At 33.5% G+C, this 15,410-nt stretch overlaps 1 protein-coding gene across 4 annotated transcripts in view; it reads right to left on the reverse strand.

Annotated features, from left to right (window-relative positions):
• Window positions 1-15,410, reverse strand: part of NBEA (neurobeachin) — a gene marked incomplete at its 5' end in the record, with an annotated part of 629,414 nt that overhangs the window by 363,425 nt on the left and 250,579 nt on the right. For all 4 annotated transcript variants that reach the window (XM_082675501.1, XM_082675500.1, XM_082675503.1 and 1 more), the window contains one exon: window positions 13,691-13,817. In XM_082675501.1, the coding sequence (XP_082531627.1) occupies window positions 13,691-13,817 (127 nt within the window). The remainder of the gene's footprint in view (window positions 1-13,690; window positions 13,818-15,410) is intronic.

Below are 15,410 nucleotides of genomic sequence, written 5' to 3' on the forward strand. Positions count from 1 at the left end.
ATATTGCTGACTATTAAATTTCAAGTTATATGACTTTATATAAGCACTATCTGACATTCTTGAAAGTACCTTGAGCAAGATATGTAAAAGTAAAAACACAGATAAAGAAAATAATTCTGCTCAAATAAATAATTTGGTAACATCCAACTGTCTCTCTTACAAGTAAGTGCTTTAGAGTAAGACTGCTTGAACTGGAATGCTGGCTCCATCGTATGCTACCTAGGTGACCTTGGGACATTAGACTTCCTATGTCTGCAAAATGAAGATGGTAACAGTGCCTACCAGGTGAAAGTTAATGAGCTAAGGCATGTAAAGTGCATAGAAAAGTGCTTGGCACATAGTGGGAGGTCAACAATGATAGCTCTTGTAACTGCTACTTTGAATAGAACACATCTGTATTTAATCTTACAAAATGTGACTCTGATATATTTGAACCAAAACAAAATCAATATAATAATCTTAGATGAGCACACATTCTTCTACACAGAAGACATGTACAGTAAGGAGTTAAACAATACTTTACAGTAATAAAAGTTCTGCCACAATGCTAAGCAACATTTTTGTTATGTATGAGGAAAACATAAATGACAAAAAGGTAATTACAGAATAATTTGCAATGTATTATTAATATTTAAAACTGAACTATTCCATCTTTTTTTAAGTGAATAGCGAGGGATTAGGGAATAATCTAGGATGCTCTTTCCTAACTTGGAAAGAGCATGATCTGAATCCTCTGTGGACACAAAGCCTCATCATTAACACTTCAGTTTAAGTTTACTTCCTCTTATTTGGGTCAACAGCTTTAGAGAAAGAAGAACTCAGAGGAAACTCAGGTTTAGTAACTTCCACAAACACTTAAAGAGAATATTCTGGAGGAACAACTTTAAGCAAGAAAAAAGGACCTGGGTGGGGCTTTGCAGACTTGCTGAAGACAAAGAGTTTTCAATATTCTCCTCTACTCTGTTACTCCTGGAGCAAACACCTACATTAAGGCAGTGGTTCTCAATCCTTGGTGTAGGTTGGAATCACCTGCAAGGCCTGTTTAAACCCAAACTGCTAGGGCCCCAGCCTTAGAGGTTCAGCAGGTTTGGGTGTACCGACACAGTTTGCACTTCTAAAAGATTCTCAGGTGGCTTGATACTGCTTATCTAGGAAACACGTTTTGAGAAAAACTGTTTTAATGAAAGTACTTACTATTATTAAGTTGTAATAAAACAACTAGGAAAGGAAGGACTACCTGAAGTCACAGAATAATCATCATAATAATGAGTTAGCTCTGAATTTTAGAGAATATAGACAGAACTTCTTTTTTAGATCCATTATTTCATTCATTCTTTCTAATCTCCAGGATCATGTTTGATGAAGCTTCTCAGCTAAAGTAATCCTCTCTACCAAGGAAAGGTAAGTAAGAATGGTAAAAGAGAACCTATGAAGAGGAGAAAAATCTAGATATAATTACTACTGTTTTTGCACCTGAATTCTGAGTGAAGCATGAATATTTATTTTTACTTAAGATTAACTGAGTAAAATTACGTTAGAAAAATTCTAGATTTATAGAGGTTCACATCAGAGTTATACTATTGGATCATAATATACTACTATCTAATTGAAGTCAGAAACATTTTTCCCTAGTTTAAGATTTTTTTTGCATATTTTACAGGTTTCTGTATAATAATTTAGAGGCTTCAGAATTGCAAAAGTACTGTTCTTGGTGATTAAATTAAATATCAAATAGAAACTGATTAATCTATACAACTAATTACACGTGTGTATGTAAATGTGTATTAACTACCTTTACTTAAGGGTAATGGACAAAAAGATATTTCTCAGTGAGTGAATCCCTATAATAAGACTTTTTGCAGCTATTTTCTTACAAAATGTTAACAGAACATTAAATGATGCTTTTATAAATCATTCTGCAACCATAATTTAAATATTCTAATAAAGGGCAAAAAAATGTTAACATTTTACCCAGCAAGAGATTAAAGGTTTTAAATACAGGAGATTATTATCAAATAATACTGCCAGATTTCTCTATCAAGCAAAAACAAAATTTTCTAAGTGGAAAAGTTGCATCATCACTTTTCATAGTGAAGAAAATGGACATATAGATTCATCATAATGTGTTTTAAAGTAAACATAGTGTAAAGTATGTTATCTTCATTCTTACACAATTTAAATTCTCAAAGGAAATGATATAAACATAAATTTTAGCTTTATACCCTCCCTCCTCTATCATCTGGCAGATAACCACCAATTACTAAAAAAAAAAATTTAAAAAGATATATTGTGCCTATATTGTTATTTCAATTATCATCTCAGATAAATACACAGTATAAAACTATTTTTTCCCAATCCCAAGGCACATGAAAAATGTATCTGTTAACATGTTAAAAATTCTTTAAAATCTTAATAAGGGAGAACTCTTTGACTTTATAGCTTATAAAAATAAATAAATTATTCTTTCTCTTGAATGTAATTTTCATTTTAAAAGCGGAAGGAACCTATAGCTACCAGAAAAAGAACAAGGTCCTTTGGCAAATTATTTTCTAAAACAACTAGCATATTTCACTTAATTTAGGGAAAACACCAAGTACTAATTTTTCATTTGGAAGTTTTCATTTATTCAAAAAACATTCACTTAGTCTAAGACATTTTGTGCAGAGAAATAATACAAATGTAGACTTGATGGGGAATTTGCCCTTCATAGTCTAGTGTGAGGGTTATAATCTTAATAATCTGTTTATAACTTCTTAATATTTTAGAACATTCTTGGGACCTAAATATAGAATTTGTCAACTCTAGGCTGAAATGCATTCTCTTAAGCTACTCATTCCTCTCTCCCCACTTTATTCTTTTTCATTCTCTTCAGTCACACTAACTATGCTTATGATGCTATTTTGACTTTGGCTATTTTTCTTGATAGTAAGCACAAATTTTTTTAAGAAAGAGAATTACTGATTTCCATGAACACAATTATGGTTGCAACTTGGGAAATTTATCAACCACTCTAACAAAATGACCAATGATAGGAAAACTAAACATTCAAAGGATATAATAATGCTTTAGATGAATTTCTACAGCTCTAGTGCCTGGATTAAAACAATATGACTTAAAACACAAGAGTTTAGTTTAAAAAACACAATCATATATTGGTTTTTACCTATATTAAGGAAATCTCATTTAGAGGGGTTTACAGATTCTAAGTAATTTGTAGGAATAAAACTATAAATAATCCATTAGAGAAAAAACACATAAAAATCCATGGCTGCAACTATTATCATATATATACACATACATGAAAATTAAAAACACTATAGGAAACTGGAAGAGAATATTAACCTATAAAAAAATCAAATGGAAATTCTAGTACTTACACAAAAATTAAAATTAAGAATGCAGAAGATTAGAAACAGTTAAAAAGAGAATTAGTAAAGTGGACTAAGGTTAAAAAGAAATACTAGAATAATAGAGAGAGAGAAATAGATAGATAGATGAGAAATACAGAAAATATCTAATATATGTGTAATTCAAATCCCAGAGAAAGAACAGAATGATTCTGAAGCAATATTAGAAGAGGTAATGGCTAAGAATTTCCCATTAATATCTTTAAAGCATTAAAAGGAAATAGCTTCCAACCTAAACTCTACTTTGGTTCAAAATATCCCTCAAAAATAGAGGTGAATTTCAAAGATATTTAGTTAAACAAGAAGTGAGGGAATTCAGGAGTGTCAGGCCTGCACTAAATGAAATACTAAAGGGGGTGTTCTTTAAGAAGAAAGAAAATGATAGCACATGTAAGTCAGATATTCAAAAAGGAATGATGAGCAAAAGTAAATGATAAAAATTTGGATAAATCTAAATATGTTGACCAATAAAATAGTAATTATATTCTCTTGTTGCATTTACAATTGATTTTTTTCAGTACGCGGGCCTCTCACTGTTGTGGCCTCTCCCATTGCGGAGCACAGGCTGTGGACGTGCAGGCTCAGCGGCCACGGTTCACGGGCCCATTGCGGAGCACAGGCTGTGGACGTGCAGGCTCAGCGGCCACGGTTCACGGGCCCAGCCCCTCCACAGCATGTGGGGTCTTCCTGGACCGGGACACGAACCCGTGTCCCCTGCATCGGCAGGCGGACTCTCAACCACTGCACCACCAGGGAAGCCCTTGCATTTACAATTTTATGTACACACACACACACACACACACACACACACACACACACATGCATACACATATGTATAAGTGTATTTGCCAAATTTGGAGTAGATGAAGTTAAGCTACACTGAGATCCATACATTGTCTGGGAAGAGGACTTATATAAATCAGGAATTAATGCTGCAATCTAGAAGATGATCACTTAAAACACTATTTCTCAAAGTGTATTCTTAGAGCCAGCACACCAAGATCACTTCATGTAATGGTTAATTTTATGTGTCAACTTGACTGGACCACAGGGTGCCCCAACATTTGATTAAATATTATTCTGGGTGTGTCTGTTAGGATGTTTCTGGATGAGATTACAATTTGAATGGGTAGACTGAACAAAGCAGACCGTCCTCCCTAATGTGTGTGTGTTCATCCATTCAACTGAAGACATGAATAGAACAAAAGGCTAGATAAGAGAAAACCCCTTCTACTTGATAGTTGGTCTTTGCTGGCCTTCAGACTCAACTGAAACATCAGCTCCTCTGGGGTCTTGAGCCTCTCAGCTTCCATACTGGAACTTATACCATCAACTTTCCTGATTCTCAGGCCTTCAGTCTTGAACGAGAACTACATATTGGCTCAGCAATGTGTTTTAACAGGCCTCCCATGTAACTCTGTTGCATACTGATGTTTAAGATCCACTGCACTAAGGAAAAGATAATAAGGTATAAACTTCAACCTAACAGTTTCTTGTTACTTCTCTCTAGTGAATGTTTCTTAATGGCAATATGAATAAAATTGATTAATCACTGCCAAGACTTGGAAGTAAGGAAGGAAAGCAGAAACAAGCTCATAATAAGCATCAAGAATAAAAAGGAGGGGGCTTCCCTGGTGGCACAGTGGTTAAGAATCTGCCTGCCAATGCAGGGGACATGGGCTCGAGCCCTGGTCCGGGACGATCCCACATGCTGTGGAGCAACTAAGCCCGTGCGCCACAACTACTAAGCCTGCACTTTGAAGCCCGTGAGCCACAACTACTGAGCCCGTGAGCCGCAACTACTGAAGCCCGTGTGCCTAGAGCCCATGCTCCTCAACAAGAGAAGTCACTGCAATGAAAAGCACATGCACTGCAACGAAGAGTAGCCCCCGCTCGCTGCAACTAGGGAAAGCCCACGTGTAGCAATGAAGACCAATGCAGCCAAAAATAAATAAATTAAATAAATAAATTTATTTAAAAAAAAAGAATAAAAAGGAGGGACTTTCTTACAGATTATATGAATGTTAAAATAATAATAAGAGAATATTATGAACTACATTATGCCAACAGAATCTACCAAAACTTACAGAGGACAAAAACTAAAAATCTGGGGATACTTGTAACATTTTAACTTAAAAACTTTCCCCAAAAAGGAAATCTAGGATCAGATGTCTTTGCTTGTGAACTCTACCAAATATTTTAGAAAACAAAGAAAAACAAATAAAAAATACCAATCTTATATAAGCTCTTCAAAAGGTAAAACAGATTTTACATCACAAAGAAATTGGATTTCTTTCAGGAATTAAAGGTTTGTTTAGCATTTTTAAAATTAAAAGTCAATATCATAGACCATGTTAGCAGAAAAAGGAGGAAAACCACATGGTCATCTCCATGACTTACCCTCTCTTTAGAGATAAAATTCTATACCCATAATGATGGTAACTTGGTTAATTATAAACACAAGAGAATTCTTAAATTTGATAAAAAGTATCTTTATTAAATAGACAGGAGACATCATAATTAATGATGAAATGTTCAAAGCTTTTCATTTGAGATGAAGACAAGAATGCCTTTTCTAATCGCTTCTATAGAAAACTGTATTGGAGATACTAGGTGATACTATAAGTCAGGAAAAAGAAATAAAAAGGTGTAAGTATTTGTATAATGGGGGATAAAACTTTCAACATTCATGGATCAAATGACTGTCCATACATGCTTAGTTAGAAAGAATTATAGATAAATTAGGAAACGTAGTATCAAATTCTACTTTTCACCTTGAAGGGGTTAAGATGGTCTACAATTACCTCCCATGCTAACAACTAGAAAATTTTACAAAATGCGGAGAACAACTATTTTCATACAAAATGTGGGGTACAAAATCCTGAGGAAAGAGAAACAAATGAGGTGAGTCCCACCATCACCCAGATTTCCTACATGGAGGTATTTCCCATATTAGGGCAGATACAGAATCCAGCAACCTTTCTCAGTTGACAAGATTAAAACTGTAGTTCAAGGAGGCAAAGGTGAATAGAATTTGGAGGGCATAGTATGCAAGAGGAAGGTGTATGGAGAGCACAGTAATCTTTGGCTGAGCAACAATCTAGGTATGGGATGCCTGAAAGCTCCCAAGATTAGAGTAGAACAACTTCTGAAGAAAGAACAATTATGGAGGAGTCATAACAGGCATCTTCTACATCTCACACAGGTCTAGAATTGTCTGCGTTCCCTCTGGCCAAAAAGGAGGGACCTCCTTAGATATACTGAGCGTTCAGGAGAAATCCAGCACACTTTCTAAGTGGCAAAATTAGCCCAAGAATAAAGGCCACCCTAGATCTGCCTTAAAAGATCTTAAAAATGCTTCATGAGGAAGAATGGTCTTTCGAACAAATGGTGCTGCAACAAATGGACATTCACAGGAAAAAATATAAACCTGGACATAAACCTCACACCTTACACATAAATTAGCTCAAAATGGGACCCCGACTTAAAACTAAAACTACTACTTAAAACCACAGAACTTTATAGAAGACACAGGAGAAAATCTTCAGTACTTAAGGTGAGGTGAAGAGTTCTTAGACATGACATCATAAGCTAGACTACAATAAAAATGCAAAGTTTCCTCTGCCAAAGACTTTATTAAGAGGACGAAACACACGAGCTACAGTCTGGGAGCAAATACTTGGAAACAACAATTTTGAAAAAGGACGTGTACTTAGAATACTGAATTCTTAAGGCTCAAAAGTGAAAAAGCAATCTAATTATAAAATGGGCAGAAGATATAAACAGACATTTTGCTGAAGAGAACACACTAATGGAAAATAAGCACACAAAAAGATGTTCAGAATCATCCATTAGGAAAATACAAATGAAGACCACAATGAGATATCACTACATACCTACCAGAATGGCCTTAAAAAAAAAAAAAAAAGACAATGCCGAATGCTGGTGAAAATGAAGAGAAACTGGACTATTCATACATTGCTGGTGGGAATTTTTTATAACACTAAATAGGTACTTACCATATTAGCCCAGTAATCTCACTCTGGGCACTTATCCCAGAGAAATGAAAATGTATGTTCACATAAAACCAAATGTTTATTGTAGCTTTTTTGGTAGTAGCCAAAAATGGAAAAAACCCGAATGTCTTTTAGTGGGTGAATGGTTAAACAAACGGTCGTACATCCACACCATGAAATAATACTCAGAAATACAAAAGGACCCATTAATACACACAACACTTGGATGGACCTCATGGCATTATACTGAGAAAGGTCAATCTCCAAAGTCACCTCTGAAACACTTAGAAGTCAAAGAAGAAATCATAGAGGAACTTAGAGAAAATACTGTATGAAAATTAAAACAACATTAAATTTCTGAAATACAGCTAAAACAGTGCTTAGTGGAAAAGTTATGGCTTTAAATGCTCGTAATAGAAAAGAAGAAATCTAAAATCAAAGATCTAAGCAAGGGATTGGCAAATGTTTACTGTAAAGGGTAAGATACTAAATATTTTAAGATTTTAGGGCATACTATCTCTGTTGCAACTACTTAACTCTGCCATTGTAATGTGAAAGCAGTCACAGGCAATACATAAACAAATGATGTGACTGTATTCCAATAAAAGTTTATTTACACAAAGTTTATATATAAAGTTTACGATGGCAGGAAGATTTGGTCCCTGGGCTGTAGTTTATAGACTCCTGATCTAAGTTTCCACCCTAAAAATCTAGAAAGAGAAAAGTAAGTATACCTGAAATAACTAAAAGGAAATAAAAAGAGTGGAATTTGATGTAATAGAGACAGAAAAAAAATTAATGAATTTAATGTCTAATTTCTGGGGGGAAAATTATAATATTGAAAAGTCAATGGGTACTCTAATAATGCTAAAATGAGAAAAGGCATAAATTACAAAATCAGGAATGAAAGAGGAAACATCATTAGAGATCCTACAGGTGTTTTAAAATAATAATATAATAATAAAATTATGAAAAACTTTTATGGCAATAATCCAATAACTTAGATAAAATGACTAAATTCCTAGAAGTCACAAATGACCAACACAGATGCAAAAAGAAAACAGAAAATCTGAATAGTCACTTATCCAATGAAAGAATTTAATTTGTAAAACCTCCCCAGTAAAAAAAATATTCCAGGTAGAGATGGCTCCACTGGTGAAATCTCAAAGCTACAAGAATAAATAACACTAAAGCTACAAGTGACATTATCTTTCACACAGAAAATAATAAGGAAATTACAGATAATATTGAGTTGAGAAAAGTCTAAACAATCTAACAAAGACTACTAAATTTAAGTGGATTAAGCAAAATTGCAAGACATAAAATCAGTGTACAAAAGTCAGTTGTCTTTCTATATACTACCAACACACAAAATCTTTCTTTTTTGTTTTCAGTCCTATTGAGATATAATTAACAAGACAATCATCAATTTGCTCTCTGTTAAGAAAATTTACTTGCATTTTCTATCATTTTATATAAATGGAAACATATAGTATTTATCCTTTTTTGTTTGGCTTCTAACTCAAAATTGGAAATTTAAAGTAAAAATTTTTTTTTTTTTTTTTTTTTTTCCGGTACGCGGACCTCTCACTGTTGTGGCCTCTCCCGTTCCGCACGCTCAGGCTCAGCGGCCATGGCTCACCGGCCCAGCCGCTCCGCGGCATGTGGGATCTTCCCGGACCGGGGCAGGAACCCGTGTCCCCTGCATTGGCAGGCGGACTCTCAACCACTGCGCCACCAGGGAAGCCCAAGTAAAAATTTTAATTTAGAATATCATCAAAGACATGAAAAACTAATTAAAAAAAAGACAAAACTAAGTACAAGACCTTTACAATGAAAGCTATAATAAGTTGCTAGAGAAATTAAAAACCTCAATGAATGGAGTTATAGACAATGTTTGTAGATTAGAAGGCTCAATATTATTAAGATATCAATTCTCCATAAATTTAAATAAATATTCAACACAATCCTAATTAACATTTCAACAGGATTTTTTTTTTAGAAATTGGCAAGCCCATTCTAAAACATATAAGAAAATGCAAACAATCTAGAAAAGTCAAAGCAACGGTCAAAAGAACAGAGTTAGAGGACTTATACTACCTGATTTCAGGATATTCTATAAGCTATAGTAATAAAGTGGGGTACTGGCATAAGGACAGCCATATAGATCATGAAGTAGTATGGAGTCCAGCAATAGGTTCACGCATAGACAGCCAATTGATTTTATACCAATGTGCCAAGGTAATTCAGTGGTGCTGAAACACTGATATACATATGGATAAAAACAAAACTGAAACTTTACCTCACCACACACACACAAAAATTAAGTGAAAATGGATCGTAGACCTAATCATAAAAGCTAAAACTACAAAACTTTTAGAAGAAAATATATGAGAATATCTTCATGACTTTCGGCTAGGTAAAGATTTCTTAAGATACAAAGGCACAAACCATAAAAGAAAAGATTTTTTGAAACGATTGACTTGGTGAAAATTAGAAACTTCCTGTTCTAAATAATTTTAACAAAATGAAAATATAAGCCACAGAATGGAATATCTGACACAGGACATACAATCAGAATACATAAAGAATGGTGACATTTCACAAGAAAACAACCCTACTTTTTAAAAAAATAGCAAAAGATTTCAACGGTCCATTAACATATCAGAAAAAAAACTCATCATCTTTAATCATTAGGAAAATGGAAAATAAATCCAAATGAGATATGATAACCCAGAAAAGTCTTAAATTATAAAGTCTTAAAAAGACTGAGAATGCCAAGTGTTGACAAAAATATGGAACAAATGGAACTTTTACACATTGTTGAAAGGAATATAAAATGATACAACTGCTTTGCAAAACAGCTCAGTAGTTTCTTATAAAGATAAGCCTATTCTTCCTATTCAACCAGTTGTTTTATTCCTATTTACCCAAGATCATATGTCTACAATACAGTTGTATTCAATTCAAATGTCCATAGAATCTTTATTTATAATAGCCCCAATCTGGAAAAAACCCAGATGTCTATCAACAAGTGAAGAGATAAATAAATAGTGGGATAGCCATATAACAGAATAATACTCAAGAATAAAAAGGAATGGACTGGGCTTCCCTGGTGGCGCAGTGGTTGAGAGTCTGCCTGCCAATGCAGGGGACACGCGTTCGTGCCCCAGTCCAGGAAGATCCCACATGCCGCGGAGTGGCTGGGCCCGTGAGCCATGGCCGCTGAGCCTGCGCGTCCGGAGCCTGTGCTCCGCAACGGGAGAGGCCACAACAGTGAGAGGCCCGCGTTCCACAGAAAAAAAAAGAATGGACTACTCATAAACAAAAAGACATGAATGAATCTCAAAATCTGAGTGAAAGAAGGTAGGCACAAGAAAGTGTATTCTATATGATTCCATCTATGTGAAATCCTAGAAAAGACAAATTTAAATTATGATATTAAAAAGCATATAAATGCTTGCCTGGGGAAGGATGGGGTAAATTATAAATGGGGCACAGGGAACGATATGGAGTGATAAATATATTCTACATCTTCATTGCGGTAGCGGTTGTATGGGCATATAAACTGTTCAAAACTCGTTAAAATGTACAGTCAAATTGAGTATTTTTAAATTGAGCTTAAACAATATAAACAAATGATCTCAATAAATTTATTTTGGAAACTAGAGAAACGAAGATACAAACACAAAATACTTAAATTATAAGAATATATCATATAAAAAACATATAATATGGGGAGGGGGAAGGGTGAGCTGTGACAGGGCGAGAGAGAGTCATGGGCATATACACACTAACAAACGCAGTAAGGTAGATAGCTAGTGGGAAGCAGCCGCATGGCACAGGGATATTGGCTCGGTGCTTTGTGACAGCCTGGAGGGGTGGGATGGGGAGGGTGGGAGGGAGGGAGACGCAACAGGGAAGACATATGGGAACATATGTTTATGTATGACTGATTCACTTTGTTATAAAGCAGAAACTAACACACCATTGTAAAGCAATTATACCCCAATAAAGATGTTAAAAAAAATTAAAAAAATTAAAAAAAAAAATAAATAAATAACATATAAGACTTCTACATAAAAATCTAAAAATCATTACTGGAAAAAATTTTTTTTATAAACTAAAGAAATGGGAGGAATAGAAGCTGTTCATAGTTTGGAAGTCACAATATTGAAAGAGATCTATAAATGAAATATAACTCCAGTTGCAACAGATCTATAAATTCCATTCCTTGCTAAAATCCCAGCAAGTTGTTTTCAATATGGATACTGATAAACTGATTCTAAAATTTAAATGGAAGTGCAAAGCATCAAGAATAGCTTAGGCTTCCTTGGAAAAAAAAAAAAGGACAGGATGGGAAGACATTACTTATCCAGATACTGATCCTTATTAAACCTAAAGCTAATTATGACAGTATGTCACAAGGATAGACAAACAGACAAATTGGGTAGAATCGAGTGCCAAAGCAGAATCCAGTATACAGGAACACTTGATTTGTGACAAAAGCGGCAGAGCATGGGAGACAGGAGAGTTTCTCAAATAAATGGCACTGGGTCATCTTGACATCCATAGTACTCTTACGTCATAAAATTCACAAAACTCAATTCCAGATGAACTATGTATCTAAATATAAAAAGCACAAATAAAGCAGCCAGAGGATGAGATGGGGAAAATGTAGGCAAAGATTTCATCTATAACATAAAAAGCACTGAAAAACAAAAACTCGATAAATTGAGTTTCATTAAAATTTACAACTTGTGTTGATCAAAACATATCACATAGATAATAAGAAAAGCCACAGAATGGGAGAAGATATATATACAACATATAATCATCAAAGGGCTCATTTTCAAAATGCATAAGGAGAAGAGACTTTACAAATTAAGAAGACAACTCAACGTTTTAAAATGAGTAAGAGATTCCAACAGGGAAATCACAAAAGAGGAAAACCAAAAGACCAATAAATATATAAGAAGGTGCTCAACCTTGTTAACTATCAGGAAAATACAAACTAAAAATACAATGAAATACCACTATACTTCTACCAAAATGGCTAAAATGTAAAAGTGACAATACTAAGTATTGTTAAAGATATAAAAAATTAGGCACTCTCATACGCTGCTAATGAGTTAGTAAACTTGCATTAACCACTTCGGAAAACATTTGGCATTATCTAGTAAAACTGAACATACACAAACACTATGAATCAGCAATTCCATTCAGTTATTTACCCAACAGATATGCATACAAATGTGTAGGATACCCAAGAGTAATGTAGAAGCAGCACTGTTATGTAAAAAAGCAGCATTATTTGCAATAGTCCCAAACTGGAAAATTCCAAATGCCCATCATCAATAAAATAGATTAATAAATTGTAGTATACAACCACCAAGGAATGAACATGAACAAAACTATTGCTACAGGCAATACAGATAAATCTCATAAACATAATGTTGAGAAAAAGTAGCCAGAGACAAAAAGAATACATACCGTGCAACTCCACTCATATGAAATTCAAAAAAGACAAAACTAATCTAGTATTAAGTCAGAGTGATGAATTTGAAGAGGAGCAAGAATAGTGGCAAAAAAAGGAGCAAAAGGTGGGGGCTTTGTGGTACCTGTAACGTTCTATTTCTTGCCCTGAGTGATAGTAACATAACATCGTTCTTTCATTGAGCTTTTACACTTCAATTAAAAATGTGAATACACACACATACTGTGTGTATGTATATGTGCAATTTAACTCCAAGCATTTTGGTCAAACTCTTCTAGGAATTCTCTCTGACATGATACTGCAAATCATTTTTATCTATTAATCACGATAGAAAAGACAATGTTTGGTGATTCAACTTTCAATTATATATGTTATATATAACTCTGCAGATTTATTTTGAAAGTCTATATTTTAAACTCACCACCCCAAAGATGTCCAATTTTATCATGGTGCCACGTTTGCATGTTTCTACCTTACAGGAAACAGTAATGTGCTATATGACAATGGATTATAAACTCAGGGAAGTCAGATCATGAAAACCATTCAAGATCTCTCAGTTTAGACTGAAATATAATAAATGATTTTTATATAATGAATAACTATCTAAAAATATCAAAACATTGCAATTATGAGATATAATCACAAAATACATAATTAAACATTCTTAAGAATTCTTAACTATATCTTTGTATTTAATGTATTCTGTTTCACTATTTTTGAGGTGAGAGGAAGGGAGTAAAAGGAGTAAAAAAACAAATAGTTATGTATACCTCATATTTTCAGCCGAATCTTCTGGCATTGGAGCAACAGTTTGTACAGCTGGAAGGTTTTTGCTGGTAGCACCATTCACAAAACTAGAAGAGGAGGAAGAAGAAGAGGACCCCGAATCCACGGCACCTGTTCCCAAAATAATAATTTTTAGCCTTAAGTATAAGTTTATTTAACAAAATAATTTTCATTACATCATTACTATCTGAGTTTGAAAAAAATATTCATCTGAATTTCAAAATAGAATTTGGCCATTAAAAAATCATTTGGTCATCGGTACACTAATAACTCTTTATAATTATTAAAAATAGCTATTGCATTAAAATCCAGTTTATTTACTTATGTTACTCTAAACAAAACTACATATTACAAATGGGATATAAATAAAAGACATCAACAAATGAAAATAATTTTAGATAAAATGAGGCTGATAAAACAATGCAAATTTAGATGTGAAAAATTTATGTTTTTATTGCTATATTGTTATATTTTTAGTTTTCATCATATAAGATATAATTTGCAATAAACTATCTCAACATAAATTTGTGGCACTGCAGCATCAGTGCTTATTTTGATAAAATGATTGCTTAAGAAGGGCTATAATGAGTATAAGATTTGTACCCGATTTTAAAATAATGAGTTCTCCTCAACGATATGAAGACGCCATTTTAGAACAGATTTTCCTATATTAACACCATGTAAGTATATTAAATAGCAGTGGAGTTGAGGGACATCTAGTGTTCCTAAATATTATCTTATCTTTATCTTATCTAACACTAATTCCCATAAAACTGGGATTTTCACAACACTTACACAGCATGTATATGTCAAAATCTAAACGAGTCTTGGGTCCAGTTTAGATGTTGGCCCTCAATTTCTTTGTGTGTGTGTTTGTGTATCTGTATATATGTATTTCTAAAGAGGATGTTCATTACTTACATTTTTTTATTGTAGTATATGCTTTATACTATCACTGGACTTCTAGCTACCATCATTTCCCATATCTATTATTAATTCATAGAATAGGAATTAAAGGAAAATATCATACCTTGTTTCAAATAAAGATAAAAGAGAGATGACTTGCTTTTTCATTTACTTATCTCTTAAAGAGTAAGGATTTAGTCAATAAACACCAAATGTAGATTTTTTTCTTTCTACTACATTGGTATATTTTAAAAATCTTAACACTTTTCTGAGTATACATTTCGGTAAAAGGAAAACATTTTTATTCCTTTTTCTAGAAAGCAGAATGAGTATAAGGAGTAAGACTGTAAACTGGATAGAAAAAACTTTATATAAAGTTTTCAGATAAGTCAGATACAAATATTTATATATATATCTATACATAAATCAAAGATGTTTTGTTTTTTAACACAATTCCATTAATGATTTTTATTTACTAACATAAATATGCTTGATAGAGTACATTCTACTTACTACAACCCCATAAATGTGCTGTTCATGATATGTCAGACTGAGGTGGTATGATAAACAAGATAAATACAGAAAGCACAAAGAAGAGCTATGAAATTAATAAAAATGGGAATAATCTAAGTAATGATAATAGATGTAAAAGTTCAAGGCTATACAGTTTGGAGAAGAGAAGGCTACTATAGTCAGGGAAGAAAAGTCAGGGATCATCTTGCGTTGTATAAATACCTAAAATGGAATCACAAAGATTTGGGTAAGGATTTATTTAGCTAATAATCAACAGGAACATTT

Source organism: Grampus griseus (genome assembly GCF_964374135.1).
Source record: "Grampus griseus genome assembly, chromosome: 18".
Taxonomy (NCBI): domain Eukaryota; kingdom Metazoa; phylum Chordata; class Mammalia; order Artiodactyla; family Delphinidae; genus Grampus; species Grampus griseus.